Raw genomic sequence first — 16,328 nt, forward strand, 5'->3', positions numbered from 1 at the left:
AAGAATAAATGCCTGCAGGAATAAAATTAGAGGTAGATTGTATGAGAATGATTTCAAGCAATTACTGTAGAGGGACATGGAGAAGCTGAGTTGGTGCATTTGTCTTGGTCTGGCCTTGCCTTTCCGGGCCAACTGAGAACAAATGCTTTCTTCCAGAAATCTGTGGTGGTATACCTACGACAAAAAAAGATGGTGTATTTAAGAAACTAATCTGGAAATACTTGAACAGCCCCAGAAAGGGCTTTGGTGTTGATGCTTCTCTGCACCTTTTAATTGGTGCATGAAATTGGTATCTTTACACAGATTTCTGGGACTTCTTTTCTCCGTCTGAGGGAGCAGAACACTGTGTTTACATGTTCTGTGTGCTTTGAAATGTAACAATTGTCCATGAATTACAGCTTTCATGTCTTTTAAAGATTTGATAAAGGCTATAAAGACTTGGCAGCCCATGTGCCTCCAGACAAATCTGTTCTCAGTAATTGGAAGCCTAAAATCTGACCTCTCTACTTTCTCTTTCATCAAATGAGGGTTATATGGACTCTGAATCCAGATAGTGATAAACTATAAACCTGTCCTCTGCTTTCTTGTAGCGCTGTAAATCTTATGTAAGTCTTACGTTGTCATCCTATTTAATTCAGTGGAAAGGACCTGATGAGATACTTTTGCATTAAGGGCCCAACTTTGATTTTATAAGCATTTTGTAAACTTGTCTGCCCTTAGAATTGAAGTATGTTTCTCAGGCTAGATTAGACTTCTCCCCTGCCTCCCCCTTTGGAATACAGTAATGCATCCTGGGGGTGGGGGAACAACTTCCCTAAAGCAGTGTAAAAAATCTGGTTTTGTTGCAAAGGCTTATTCTTAAAAATGTCATATCACTGAGTTTCATGCAAACCATCTCCAGCATGTCTAAACTGGCCAGACTGGAATCAGATGTCTGGAAAGCATTATTACAAAAGCTGTTTTGCAAATGACATTGGCAGACAGAGGTCTAAATTACAGTAATAATAGTACATTTTTATATTTATTAGTATTCCCAGGTTGCCTTCTACTGCAGCTCTTACATCAGTGGAATTATTTTGGTTTTGAATTGAGTATTAAATAGTCCCCTTTGGGACTGTACAAGTGCAAGTGAATGTAAATGTGATTGGCAGAAACAGAACTGCATTCTTATTTTATGAAGCTGCTTTTTAAACTTTCAAAGCTGGCCATTTAAAAAAATAATGTCCGGTGCTGAATCAGACTTGAAAGTTGCTCCATCTTTTACAGCTGCTTCTCAAAGCAGAGCCTCAAGCATCAGGGCTTGGTAACAGGATTGTCGTGTGATCTTCAGCTATCAATTTCTAGATTTGTTTAACTCTTAAAACTTACTGAATTAAATAAGTTTTTGCTGCTTCTGTGAACTCTGCTTTAGTTTCTCCCCCACTTCCTCCATTATCGAGGATGTTTTAAAGTAGCATAAAATGTGCTTGAACCCTTTAGTCTTTGGTTCTGCAAATTAATTTTGTCAAGCCGGTAGCTGCAGTGCAAGCCACCATGAAGAATTTCATGGCTACTATTGTATCTGGAGGATGAGAGCAAATTGTTGTATAAACTTGTATTAGAAGTAAGCTCATGTGTTTTAAACTTCCCCCTCTGCCATAATTTGGTCCTTGCTCTTTAGCAAGCCTCAGCAAACTGGCTCTTCCACTGCTCCTTCTCCTGGGTGCTGTATTTCCTCCTTGCACACATTATGAGCTGCTTGCACCTCTCCTGATAGCATCAGTTACATTTTCTTTGCCCACAGTAGCGTAGCTGGTAATTGACTCTGCAAGGATCTCCCCTGTAAAGGCAAAAACTTGACTTAGTCTGCTGGTAGCAAGTGAGGCTAGAAAATAAGTGCCACCAATGTTGATTTGTATCAGGGTTTCTCAACTTTTTTTCTCCCAGGAATGTTAATAATGTGTTTAAAAACTTGGTCCATGTTTACTCTGAGAATGTAAATCACTGTGGAAATATTTGGATGCATATAAACAGCTGAGTTGTTAATTTTGAATTGAAAAATTTGCAGTCCTGAAGAGCAAAAAGCCCAAAAGGTACTTGGTTTGAACCTCCCTAGAGTGAGTTACTGATGCATTTCAGTAGAAGCCACTTCAACAGGGCTTCTTATTCTGCACATGCTTTTCTTGTCCTCTGTTGCAATTTTAAAATATATTAAATTTCCCATTGGTCTTTCTTTCATCCCACTCCTTTTTCTTGAAATCTGGGAGTGTGCAGTTGGCTACAAATACAATCCTGATCTTAAAACATTGAAACTGGGCCACATCAAAAGTCTTTCCTGTGAGGACAGGCTGAGAGAGGGCTGGGATTGTTCAGCCTGGGAAAGAAAAGGCTCTGGGGAGATCTTTGAGTCTCTTCCTGTACCTAAAGGGACTCCAAGAGAGCTGGAGGGGAACTTTGGACAAGGGCCTGGAGTGACAGGACAAGGGGAAATGGCTTCCCACTGACAGAGGGCAGGGTTAGATGGTTTTTGGGAAGGAATCCTTCCTGGTGAGTGTGCTGAGGCTCTGGCACAGGTTGCCCAGAGAAGCTGTGGATGCCCCATCCCTGGAAGTGTTCCAGGCCAGGTTGGACAGGGCTTGAAGCAACCTGGGATAGTGGAAAGTGTCCTTGCCCATGGCAGGGGGTTGGAACAAGATGATCTTTAAGGTCCCTTCCAGCACAAACCATTCTATAACTCTATGAAACTTCAGGGGTTTTTTGTCTACTTGATAGTAAAACTTGTTCTGAAAGATGCCATTATCAGAAGTGCTGTTAGGTGTATGAATCTTTTTAGTTTATTTTTTGGATCTTCCCTTAGAGTTCTGTAACATGTTTGTGGAGGCTTTTTTATGGCTTTGGAAGATGATCTGAGAGTTTTAAGAACTGGTTTGCTGTTTGCTTTTGCTAGGTCCTGTGAAAAAGGGCAAAGAGCAAAACACGGAGCGCAGCTTTTTTCTCAGAATGAAGTGTACACTGACTAGCAGGGGAAGAACAGTGAATATAAAGTCTGCTACGTGGAAGGTAACTGATGCAAAAGAATATTTGCATAGTTTGGCAGCTTCCTCTTCAGATGTCATAACACTGTATTTCAACATTTTTACTTCACGTAACGAGCTTGAGTTTCACTAAGTACTTCATAATTTAATGATTGTGCTTCATTATGCTGAATTTTAGTGCTGAATACATCACAGAGGTAACTGAAACAGTGTTTTAAAATTAGTTTTTCAAAACCCTTTTAATGAATTTTTCATTTTAAATTAGAGGTCATTTATTTACAAACAATTATAATTACTAAATATGTTTGCATAAAGCCTTCTCTGGGAAAAAAGTACTTGACACCACTTATGCTGATCCCTGATTTCTTTTGATTTGACACTGAAAATGCGACAGTTGAGGTCTCTCTGAAGGACTTCAATGCCATTCTTTTGAAGCTGCTGGCTCTCCCTTTTGTAATAGTTGGAACAAAAAGAGGCCAGCCTGATAACTTTCTGCAGTGAATGCATTTTCTCTTCTGGACAAAGTAACTTTTTACTGTATCGAGTGGATTACAGCTCACAGTTCTCTTTTATGATTTGAATTTGATTATTCTGGATCAAACAACTCCTTTGCTGCTGTCTGTGAACTATTTCTGCTTCAGAATGGTTAAAAGAAAACCCCACAAAATGCAGAGGTTCCTGTCTGTTGAAGAATGTATTTGATCTCTGTCATCCCTCTGCAGAAGTTCCAAAATGGGGGTTGCTACTATTACCATAATTTTCAGATTTAGATTGTGAGATACTTTTTGCTGAGGCAGTTGCTCATCAGAGTTGTCATTATCGTGACTAGAAAGGGGAGTTCACAGAACTTGCAGCAATGTCTGGTGTTGCTCCAGCCAGTGCTGAGGAAGGAGTTGGGCTGTGAACCCATCCCAGGATGTGTGGGGTGAGGAGGAGGAGGACACAGCTCTCCTAGAGCCATCCCTTGCCACTGTCCCCTTGAGGGGTGGGGAGGGGAAGGACTTGGCTCTGGGTGTACTGGTGGAAATAGGATTGTGTTGTCTGATAGACCAAGCCTCGTCTCTTGCTAAAATCCAACTCCCCTGTAGGTGCTGCACTGCACTGGCCACATCCGTGTGTACGACACGTGTGGGAACCAGACTCACTGCGGATACAAAAAGCCTCCCATGACCTGCCTGGTGTTGATCTGTGAACCTATTCCTCACCCATCAAACATTGAGGTCCCCCTGGACAGTAAAACGTTCCTCAGTCGTCACAGTCTTGATATGAAATTTTCCTATTGTGATGAAAGGTAATATATATGATTTTTACTGTAAAAGAGAATTCATTTGAAGGATTTGCAGGGCTGGTACATGTTGGCTAATGTTTGCCTTCTCGGTAACTTAATTCATCTTGACAACGCAATCATTCATGGCATACTTGGGCTTTTCCTAACTGATCAGGATGTCTTAAAAGCCAGATTTTTAGATCTAAGGAGGATGCAGGGTTATTACTTTGGAATAACGAATGGGAAAGGGACTTTTTAGAGGGGCAATGGTTTTAAACTGACAGAGGGCATGTTTAGATTAGATATTAGGAAGAAATTCTTGACTGTGAAAATGCTGAGGCTCTGGCAGTGAGATTGCCCAGAGAAGCTGTGGCTGCCCAATCCCTGGCAGTGTCCAAGGCCAGGTTGGATGGGACTTGGAGCAACCTGATCTAGTGAAAGGTGTCCCTGCCCATGGCAGGGGTTTGGAACAGGACAGTCTTTAAGGTGCCTTCCAATCCAAGCCACTCTATGATTCTATTAATAAATCCTTTGCCTTCAGTTAACTGCCTCTTCAAATTGGTCTTTACTATAGTGGAAGTGATTAAATTTAAATGAGAAGATTCTTCCAGACACTGAAAAAGCAAGATTTTAGGTTTGTCAAAGATGGGACATTTTGGTGACTGAAGAGTGTGTGTGTAATACTTGTCAAATGTATTTTATTGGTACTGGTTCCCCCCCTCTCTCTTCCCCAGGAGATCAGTGTCTGCTTTCTTCTGTCAAAAAAAACCCAGACGTTCAGCTGTACTTTTAATGCAATACATCTGCTGTTGAATAATTAGATTTTGTGTTCTGGTGCAAATCAGGGGTGTAGTCAGACACATAAGACTGATTTTCCTATCCTCTGGGAACTTGGCTTGACAAATTTGATAAATGCAAATGAAGGAAATAATCAGCACAAGGGTTTTTTTGGTTGGGGTTGGTTTGTTTCATTTTTTGTTTGTTTTTAATTTGGTGTTATTTATTACTACCCATTTCCTTTACTTTATAATAAAAGTGAATTTCTAGTTAGTTTTTGCAGTTAGATGCAGAAAGAGGTTAGTGCAGGTTATTTCTGTCCTCTGCAGTAACAACCTTTCTAGCACTGATGGTGTCACGTAAAAGGTACTTATTTGGTCACATTCTGCATCTAGAATGGGGCAAAACACAAGCACTTCCCTGGTTAGCACTGCCCTCTAGAGACTAAAGAAATCCCATTTTCCTTAAAGGCAAGCAGTGCTTGAGTGGGAAGAGTAAATCTGGTTCCTAATTTCTCTTAGTTGCAGGATTAAAACTGTTGAAGCGTATCTGTTATTTTGTTGAATTCTCATATTTGTCTAAGCTGGTCTGTAAGTAGCTGGTCTACCTTGAAGCAAAAAGAAAAAAAAGTCTAAAAAGTGGGGATTTGTTTAATCTTATCCCACTACATGATTTATAAGTACTCAATGAGAAGTAAAATCCTATGCCTGCTGAAATTTCTCTTTTAAAGAAGCATCAAAATAGCAATTTATTTCAAAATGAAAAGTCCCAGTAAACCTAATTTGCTGCTGCAATGTATGGAAGTGATTCTTACGGTTTTTCTAGATGTGCAAGCATCCAAATGCTCTGGTATTTGTGCTGGCCTATGTCTGCTTTCACGTAGCAATTTTTTCCCTTGTTTTAAAGAATTACAGAGTTGATGGGGTACGAGCCAGAGGAGCTCCTGGGTCGCTCAATCTATGAGTACTATCACGCACTGGATTCTGATCATCTGACCAAAACACACCACGACAGTAAGTGCAAACTGAATTTAAAGCCCTCAAACTACAGGAGATGAGAGACAACCCTGGGGGAAAGCAGCAGAAGAACAAGGGCTTTCTTTTAGTTGCAGATATGAATCTGCAATGAATACTCACCTCAAACAATTTTGGGGTTTTTCTGCTTGTAATTAAAGCTGGTGTCCTTTCTGCTTTTAGTGTTCACAAAAGGGCAGGTGACAACAGGACAGTACAGAATGCTGGCGAAACAAGGTGGCTATGTCTGGGTTGAAACTCAAGCAACTGTTATATACAACACTAAGAATTCACAGCCACAGTGCATAGTGTGTGTGAACTACGTGTTGAGGTAAGTTGAGTGGACTTTGGTGATCTTTGTCATCATTTTTACTGAAGACAAAGTCAGATTCTGATGGCATTGATCCCCTGTTTTGTTATGATGTTGTTGTTCCCTACCAGTGAAATTTTTCTTAGAATACTGCCAGTCCTAGGATTAGAAATTGTATTTGAAAACAAAACACTTTTTTGGTCTCGATGTCAGTAGATGATCTCTGCAGACAAATGAGTCTAGAACCAGATTCTTCTGTATGATTGCAGTGGAAGCATTTGAGCATTTGTGTGTATTCTAGACAACTCTCTAATCTTTGTCCCAAGTCTGGAGCAGTTAATTCTGCTAATAACTTTGTTATGGAGTCAGAGCAGCAGTAGTGGTGTTATTTTTGATCCCATCTATCTTTTTCTTCCTTAGAACCCCTCTTTTAATTGAAAGCTTCTGCTGAGGGTGGACTGGTTGACTCTTTTTCTGCAAATGTCTAGTACTCCTGAATTAGTTTTTCAAAACTTCAGTGAATGTACCAGTATCAGTCTATCAAGATATTGCACATTCATTTAAAACAAGAAAAAGTAGTTTAGGAAATAGCAAACTTTTTTCTCTTTTTTTTTTTTTTAATATTTTCCTTACTTTTTCAGTGCTTTCAGAAAAGCATGTTTATTTTTGTTACTTTTTTTTGATGGTACCACAATTAGTGCTTGCTTTTTCTGTTACTTTTGAGAAAAGAATGAGTAAGAAAAAAAGAATTCTTAAAGCCCTTAGCCTGGTAATTTTGTGGGATATGTGTGGTAGGGTGTTTTTTGTTTGTTTGTTTGGGGTTGTTTGTTTGTTTTGTTTTGGGTTTTTTGGGGGATGGGGGGGAGTGGGTGGGTTTCAACCTACAAAACTATTAAGCCAAAATTTATTCCTTTTAGCTGTTCTTTAACAGTCATCTTCCTCTCTGACAGTGGAATTGTTCAGAAGGACTTAATTTTTTCCCTTGGACAAACTGAGTGTATGCTGAAACCAGTGGAGTCTCCTGACATGAAAATGACCAAAATATTCAGTAAAGATGACCTGGATGATACCAACAGCCTATTTGAAAAACTGAAACAGGAACCAGATGCTTTAACTGTGCTGGCCCCAGCTGCTGGAGACACAATTATCTCTCTAGATTTCAGCAGTAATGGTGGGTGTGTGTTTAAATAGGAGAGCATGTTAATTAGCAAAGTTACTGTTTTATAATAGATTTCAAAAAATAACCTCCCAGTACCACTTGCCCAGTGGTATTTCAGCTGCTGTTTAAATTTAATGAGGTCCATAGACACGCACAGTACTGTTACTTAGGTTGATGGTTTCTTTTAATTTTTATAGAGTCTGATGAACAACAATGTGATGAAGTTCCTTTGTATAACGATGTAATGCTCCCCTCATCCAGTGAGAAATTGCAGAATATAAATATGGCAATGTCCCCACTACCTGCCTCTGAAACTACAAAGCCACTTCGTAGCAATGCTGATCCTGCACTCAATAGAGAAGTTGTATCAAAGCTGGAGCCAAACACAGAGCCACTCGAACTTTCTTTTACCATGCCTCAGGTGCAAGAGCAACCAACCAGCCCTTCTGATGCAAGTACCAGCCAAAGTTCACCTGAGGTGAGTTTCGTAACTTGGATATGCTGTCATTAAAATGGATGTGCTGTTGGGGCTTGTGGGGCAAATCTGGTTAAGGATGCAGCCACGACAGGAATTGGAAATTATTTCTACCTTGTGACTTAAGCTCTGCCATGATCTGAGTAAACTGATAAATTTTCATATCTTTTCATTAAAGTGAGTCTTGAAAAGATATGCAGTGCTATCTGATAGAAATAAGGAGAGCTTGGGATTGGTCTTTTTCATTCAGTTGGTTCAGACACAACTTCCCTAAACAGTAAAGTAGTTGCAGTAAATTACTGTAGAGGCTACTTCCAGGTTCCACCTAAGCAAGTGCTTCCCAGGTGGGGTAAATTTGAATGTAGACAGACAAGTGTATTTTCCTTTTCTATTTTAATTTTGTGCAGCTATAGCTTGGGATTAGTTCTACACTAGAACATTTTGCAGAGAATCTGTAGGTAACAATGCCAAGTGATGCAATGACAGAAGCCTAAAACTGTGCTCAAAATGTTTTCACAGCCCAGTAGTCCCAACGACTACTGCTTTGATGTGGATAATGATATGGCCAGTGAATTCAAACTGGAATTAGTGGAGAAACTCTTTGCCATAGATACAGAAGCAAAAAATCCATTCTCTACTCAGGTAATATACAGTAACTTAAAATTCTTAATCATCTTATTCTGAGTGTACTTCTTTTCCTTTTTAGAATGTTTTCAGAAATCTCCTTCTCTTTTTATGTAATATTTTGATTAAAGTGCAAAAAAAAATATTTTAAGGATTTGGTAAAAGGAACAGCCTTGATGAAGTCATAGCTGATATTTCTTCCTCACTGGTTAAGTTCCACCTCTTGTCTCTTCCAGGAAACTGATTTAGATTTAGAGATGTTGGCTCCTTACATCCCAATGGATGATGACTTCCAGCTGCGCTCCTTCGATCAGCTGTCCCCTCTGGAAAGCAGCTCCTCCAGCCCTCAGAGTGCAGCCACCATCACCATATTCCAGCAGGGCCAGACGGCACCGAGCAGTGCAGAGGAGATGAAGCTGGCGGCGGAGTGCGGGGACGATGCGAAGACGATAATTGTCCCTTCCTCTCCCGTGCGCGGCGTCGCCGAATCCAGCAGTGCCCCCGCCTCGCCCTACGGCGGGAGCAGGAGTCGAACTGCCTCTCCCATCAGAGCAAGGAAAGGAGCAGTGGATCAGGTGGAAAAGCCTTCTCCAGGAGCACCCAGCTTGCTAACAGTCACTCTAAATAAAAGGTATTTTAAAAGTGCAGCTTAAGCCCTGGTGTCTGTTCAAGGAATTAGATATAAATTCTGCCAGTTGTCGTGTGTTCATCTTTGGCATTCTTCAGAGTAGGAATTGAGACATTTAAATTAGGACATGTCAAATGAGGTTTTTGTTAATGGTAAACTCCCCTAAAGCTGATTTCATGGTAGCTTTTACATAAGCACCTCATGTAAAAGGCAGCTACTGTAAAAATTCTGCTCTTGCACCTGATGTGCAGCTTTTATAAAAATGCAGTAAGCAATTTACAGGTAGCTACACGCACATAATATTTCTGGTGCTTTCCTTGTCCACTGTGTTAGAGGTAAGAGGCAACTACAGTCTGTGCTACAGATACTGCAGATATCAGATATACAGATATCTGTAAGCAATAGATACTGCTCTTCAAACTAAATGTGTTTTGTGATGGACTGTGGTGCCTGTAGTAGATATTTATCACAATAGAAAACTACAAGTCAAACATGAGATTTATGATATGTAAAAGATTTATCTGTACATAAAAATATCCAGAATAATTTCCCTCACCCATCCCTCCCTTCTTTCTGTTGAAAGTGAACTGCTGAACTTTTATGCTTTTTTTTCTGCAGATTTAAAAATTTTTGTTAAAACTTATTCTGACCTTCACAGCAAGATTAAAGGCTAATATTTGCTATGCTCATAGAAAGTTATTGTTGAAATAAGTTAATTTATGAATGAAAAGTAGTGGAGTTCATAAATTCAGTTCTGTGATGCTGTATATGTAAGTGTCCACAAAAGAAGAATGGCTTGAGGAAAGTAGAAACGTCTTAACAGCCTGAATCAATTTTTCTTAGATCTACTGCACTGGATGAAGAACTAAATCCAAAGATGCTAGCTTTGCATAATGCTCAGAGAAAACGAAAAATGGAACATGATGGTTCACTTTTTCAGGCAGTTGGAATTGTGAGTTTTGTTTTACCATTTTAAAATATTCACTTTTAACCTTGCAATTTCTGAAATGAGGCGTCAGTGCAGACTCCTGAGTTGAGCTGTTGGTAAGGAGTGGACTCTTTGCATGAGAGATAATTGATAGTGAAATTTATATATATATATATACACATACACACACACACACATATATATATATATATATGCAGATACTCCACTTCTAGTTCTCTTTTACTGTCAGCTTTTCAGAAGTGCCTTCTACACCCAATCTTTCTTGATTAGGTAGAAGATACTCTTCTGTGAACATATATGTTTCTTTAGTAGAATATGGGCAAGTGTAAGAAATCACATTTAAATGTGTAATTGCTGGATTTATTTAACTTTTGAATTCAAACTCTGTTTTCAATTTGTCAACACTGGAGATCAGTGTTCTTATGCTTCTTCCTATGCTTTTATTTTTCCATTGGGTCTGAGATTTCTTTACTTAATCAGATAACAAGACCATCTGAACTGTGAGGGAAGAGAACTCCAATAATAACCTAGCAAATGTCTATTGCTGCCACTCCCTTTCATAAATGCTCGCTCTGGTATTAGTGTGGGCACTTAGGAGTAGCTCCTCCTCATCTGTCCTAGCTATTCAAAAGAAACATTGTAGATACTCCTAGATTTGTGTCACTTAATTGGGGGTTGTCCAGCTTGTTATTTTCTGCAAGGGTATGTTGCCTCCATAATCTTTGTCTCTCATTGTCAGTTTTTAGTATTTTGAAACCTTGGGCTTTGCCACTGCACACTGTTCTCTCTCTCATCTTCACTGCAAATTCCCACTTCTCAGGTTTTGAGAAGTCTTAGTCTTAAGTCTTAGTTCTTCTACTGTAATGTAGCCTTTGAGCTTCTCTGTTTCTCTACTGGGCCACCTCCTAGCTGTAGTCATCTACCGTATCTTACAGTGCAGGATTATTTTTCCTCTGAGCTCTCCTTACTCCTGTACTAGCATTCTAGTTTGGGCATAAGACAAATCAGTTTTTCTATGCCATTTTTATGCCATTGTTTTCATTTGCTAAATGCTTTGCACTTCCATGCATGTTGTTCTGCTGCTTCCAGAAGCCTTGTAAGAATTCATAGCTCTGCAAGAAATGTTACTTCCTTCCACTGCCCTTTTCTCGTGCAGTGGTCCTACAGCTGTCATAGTGTTGCTGATAAAATACTCAAAATTGCATGGGATGTCATTAAATACACAGGACACAAGCAGTTCAGTATTAACTGCTGGAATAGTGTTCAGGCTTCTGTGCTTAGTGTCTGTTTAATGCTTACAGGTTCAGACTTCATCCTTTGCTAAACCTTTTTCTTTTGTCTGTATCTGACGAAAGTGTTATAAATATTTTGATGGTTTCTCAGAGTCAGAAGCTGAATTTCCATGAAGCTGGGTCTTAGTGGAGGTATTTTAAGTAAGTGCTTTTGTTGTTTGGCTTCTCTCTCTACAATGGATTTCTGGGAGGAGGATATACAGGCCTTTCACACGCACACAAGAAAAATGATGTTAAATCCAGGCTTAGAATACATGCTATTCTAGGGTTGTACAAACACTTGCCACAACTTCTTAGCTCTAGGGAAGTGGGATGTATTTTGCAAAGAGTGAAAATAAGTGAAGACCAAAGTAAAATACTACTTTAGCTTCCTAGAAAACAGGAGAATCAGACAAGGATAAGATATAGTTAGGTTATAAAATACTGTGTTATAGTAAGGCTATAAAATAATGGTATAAATCATTACACTGGAACAGTTACAAGCCACATCTTTCTTAACGTGAAGGGCTGGATTGCATTCATGGTAAAAAAAAAAAAAGCAGCAGTGTAGGTGACTGATCTCACTATGGACTGCAGCTCTGAGTTAACTATAACTTCTACTATACAGCTGCTCTTTTGACTTGCACGGGTGTTTTATAACCTGAAAACATATGCTGTTCACTATTTTAAGTGTTGAGGATAATGGCAGTGTTCTGAAATACCTTATCCTCTTTTTGGAGCAGTCAGTGTCACTAACAAGACCAAACTTTGCAGATTCAAGTACTTTTGCCAGCAGACTTGGTACTAAGATGGTGCTTCTTCCTTCCATCCCATCTGTTTCAGTGGCAGCTTCTTCTTCCTTATCCCAATTCTATGAAGCCCTTACAGCTTCCTAATCTCCATATCTTCTGTTCTGCTGTCAAAACAATATGCTAAGGAGCCATATCTGCACTAGACTGGTGCAGGACTGCATTTTCCACAAGGCTTGGGTCAGGTGGCTTGGTGGCAATAACTGGAGTGCAAGCAGAATTTACATCCTAAATGTGTAGATAGAATCGACTACTGAGGTTCCTGACTCTCCTGCCTACACTATTAATTCCAGTGCAGAAAGCCATTAGAGACTCCAGTGAAAACCTGATGCTTACTCACCCCCGAGCAGTGGTAATTAAATAGGTGTGTTTGTGTACATGTACACGCTAATCTTGAGCGTGGTAACTGATGATAACCAGGATTTTGTAATTGTTTTCTGCAGGGGAAGTAAGGTCTTGAAATCTGATTCAGTTTTCTGTTAAATAATTTTCAAGTTAGTGTACTTGGAAATATATTTCTCCCCAAATTCTGAAAAAAACCACTTTTAAATTATAACAATGCCTACATTAGTAGTTAGTGATGGAAACTGTTAATTTGGAAGAGGGGCGTGGAGGGATATAAAGATACAGTATTCACTAAAGAAGACTCATTTTATTTCTTTCTAGGGGTCTTTATTCCAGCAGACAGGTGACCGTGGAGGAAATGCATCACTTGCTTGGAAACGTGTAAAGGGATGCAAAACAAATGGTCACAGTGGAGGGGAGCAAAAGACAATCATTCTACTATCAACTGGTTGGTATCTTCCTTTCCTAGGCAGAGTGGGTGGAGGGGGCTGTGTGAAAGAGAACAGAGTCTCCAAAACTGTCCAAACTTAGCTCCTTGTGAACAGCTCTAGGAGAGGTTAAGCATGGCGAATAAAGTGCACTTTTTCTCCTTCCCCTCCCTCTTTAGACATAGCAAGTAAACTTCTAGGGCAGTCGATGGATGAGAGCGGACTCCCCCAGCTCACGAGTTACGACTGCGAAGTAAACGCTCCCATACAAGGCAACAGAAACCTGCTACAGGGGGAAGAACTGCTCAGAGCTCTGGATCAAGTTAACTGAGCTTTCACAAAACTTGCTCCTTTTTTTGGACACTGGTGAATCATCACCTAAAGCAGTCTATTTATATTTTCTATATCTGATTTTAGAAGCCTGGCTACAGTACTGCACTAATTCAGTTAGTTCAGTTTTGATCCCCTTTCTACTTATTTTGACAGTCTTTTTAATATGTTCTTTATGTAACAATAACTCAAACTATAGTGCATTTTTATAATTCTTTGGTACATACACTTTTAAGTCCATTACATTTAAAACACACTTGCAATAGCAGCTTTGAAATACGCACCTGATTTAAAAAAAAAAAAAATTATTTTTTGGCTGGGGAGTTGGTCACCAAAACTTATCATTAGTAAAATGTCAACACAGGAAAAACTGGCAATACTTCCATCCTGCTTTTCATAGGTAGTTGGAAGACTTGTGCTCTCTTACTCTTTATGTTCAAGTAAGTTTTTTATTTTAATAGTTTTTATAAGAAACAACAATGCTTTGCAGCGGTGCATTGTAGCCACAATCGCACAATATATTTTCTTAAAAAATACCAGCAGTTCCTCATGCAATATATTCTGCATTTATAAAAACTAGTTTTTAAGAAGAATCTTTTGTTTGCCTATGAAAACATGTCTAAACCTGGATTATGTCATTATTTTAGTCACGTTGTAATATAAATTGTTCTTAAATGCTGTCTTATGCTTTTGACTTCAGTGAGTGTGGTTAGTCAAAGGAAAGACTTTATCTGGAAAGGGCTAGCAGCATTTTATTTGGATACGTTCTCAATTTAGAGAAAGTTTGATGTTCTTAAAGTAGTCACTTTGCCAGCTTAAAAAAAAAATCCCTGCCTGTAGTTGTTGAAGTTAATGCTAATATTGTGTATGATCTTAAATCTAAATGTTCCGCTTACCCTGTGTGGTATAGGTGATATTTCAAGCAGATTGTAAAACATCTTGCATTGTTAGCAAACTTTTATCTAGTACATCATTGAGTTGCTCAATATTTTGATGTTTTGGTTTTATGCACCTTGTTGCTATTAACATCCATATGTTTTCATGTAGATTTCAATAACTTGAATATATTTAGAAGCCTTTTTATTTAGAAATATATAGTTGTCACAAACATCTTATTTTCCTATATGTACTGTACAAAACCTTCATTCACTCATTCTTTTTGCTCTTTGTGGTTGGATCTAACACTAACTGTATTGTTTTCTTACATCAATAAACTATATGTGGACCAGGCCCCCTTGGGGAGTGTGTTATCTAAGAGAAATGAGATAATTTATATTTTTGTTAGTGGTTATTGTTCATCCGTGTTCTCTTTTTAACTTAGAGTTGATTGGAAATCACTGCTTCCTTATTTTGATTGTAACATCTCTGCGTTAATTATTTGAGCCTGTTCAGTACTGAAGTCTCCTAGACAGTGTTGTACTACCACTCGCCAAAGACGTTACACTTCTCAACCTGTTATCACACCAGTGAGCAAACTTGACAGCGAGGAGTTTTGTTTTACTTTAGAGCAGAAAGAATTCATCATTATGAACAGCTTAAAGGCTTGTCTCTGGAAGCTTTATCAAGGTAACACAGGAAAGCAGGAAAAGGTAAAATTCACAAGAATGATTGATCTGAGGTGGATTTCTATCACAAAACTCCATTATTAAAATTTAAGCTGGTACTTGATAAAACTTGTTCTACATTTTTGTGCTGTCATGAAACACAATGCTACTGGTAACCCTGTGTTGTGTAAATATGGTCAAGATATTCTGTGCATTCTCCAAACTACTTTTTTTAAAAACCTTATCCCAATATAAGTAATCAATCGTGGAGTGTCACAGGAGTTTCTTTGGTTTTATGTTGTAAACTCTTTGGTTTCATTGCTCTATTTTGAAAACAATAAGCTTAACCTGTTCTCTAAAATTTACTGTTTGACTGAATGGAGCACTTTCTAAACTGCCACAGCTGTATGAAACTAAAAGGACACTATTAACAAAAAAATGATAGGGCACTGGCAGCAGAAGATAGCTGCACACTTCTTAAAATTTTGAGTAGAAGTTTAACAGAGAGGAGAAGGTGTAGGGGCAGTCAACTGGAGCTGATGCTTCATGTAGAGAACATTTTCACTAGTAAACATTTTTAATGCATTTTTAATGGCTAAAATCAGCACAGCTCCTCCCTGCCTGCTGTGTCTGGGCTGGCATTCTTTCCATAGCATTTCTTTCTCTGTCAGCAGTTAGGAGGTTTAAATGGTGAAGTTGGGTTAAGCCCCTGCTGTTTAGGGCATCCCTCCTGCTTAGCTCTGCATGGATTGATGTGGTGTTTCTGTGAGAGTCTCGCAGGCAGGTTAAAGGTGCAGCTGGGTTCTACTTTTGTACTGCTCCTTTTGTACTACAAGCTTTGAGCTGGCCTGGGGGAGATTATCCCTTTGCACTCCCAAGAGAAAGGTCAGAGGTGTTCTGCTGCTCTCTTGGCCATGTTTTGGAGGAGCCTGATCTGTTTGGATCTGTCAGGTCCTCTTCAGTGCACTTTAAGAGGGCAAAAAGTTTTCACAGAGAAAAACTGAAGTGACCCATGTGATTTCTAGTCATGAGCCCACTGAAGTCAGAGGATGGCTTGGATTGAAAGGGACTTTAAAGATCATCTTGTTCCCACACCCTTGTCATGGGCAGGGACACATTCCATGAGATCAGGTTGCTCATAGCCCCATCCACCTTCTCCCTGATCATCTCTGATCTTAGCGACAGCAGCTGTAGATTTAAGAGAGCCATATTTCATCTGAGAATCTCAATTCTCACATTTTTTACCATGCATAATAACAAGGCCTTTTGATTACTATGATGAACTGCAGTAGCTGTATTGGTTTACTGTAGGGGAAAACTAACAACCTAATAAAACTCCCCCAAGCCTCCTAGAGACACTGAACAAAGCACAGAAAAAGAACAGT

The 16,328-nt window shown here is 39.2% G+C and overlaps 1 protein-coding gene and 1 long non-coding RNA gene across 2 annotated transcripts in view; one reads left to right on the forward strand and one right to left on the reverse strand.

Annotated features, from left to right (window-relative positions):
- HIF1A (hypoxia inducible factor 1 subunit alpha) overlaps positions 1–14,629 on the forward strand; it is a 31,059-nt gene extending 16,430 nt beyond the window's left edge. The window contains exons 5-15 of the mRNA XM_039552669.1: positions 2,927–3,039; positions 4,103–4,305; positions 5,965–6,071; positions 6,255–6,402; positions 7,332–7,552; positions 7,738–8,018; positions 8,535–8,657; positions 8,876–9,270; positions 10,111–10,219; positions 12,963–13,089; positions 13,249–14,629. Coding sequence (XP_039408603.1) covers positions 2,927–3,039; positions 4,103–4,305; positions 5,965–6,071; positions 6,255–6,402; positions 7,332–7,552; positions 7,738–8,018; positions 8,535–8,657; positions 8,876–9,270; positions 10,111–10,219; positions 12,963–13,089; positions 13,249–13,400 — 1,979 coding nt within the window. The 3' untranslated portion in view covers positions 13,401–14,629. The remainder of the gene's footprint in view (positions 1–2,926; positions 3,040–4,102; positions 4,306–5,964; positions 6,072–6,254; positions 6,403–7,331; positions 7,553–7,737; positions 8,019–8,534; positions 8,658–8,875; positions 9,271–10,110; positions 10,220–12,962; positions 13,090–13,248) is intronic.
- The window catches only part of LOC104687292, a 65,573-nt gene that overhangs the window by 44,540 nt on the left and 4,705 nt on the right, over positions 1–16,328 (reverse strand). The gene's annotated exons all lie outside the window — the stretch shown is intronic.

This window comes from Corvus cornix, chromosome 5 (assembly GCF_000738735.6).
Source record: "Corvus cornix cornix isolate S_Up_H32 chromosome 5, ASM73873v5, whole genome shotgun sequence".
Classification (NCBI taxonomy): domain Eukaryota; kingdom Metazoa; phylum Chordata; class Aves; order Passeriformes; family Corvidae; genus Corvus; species Corvus cornix.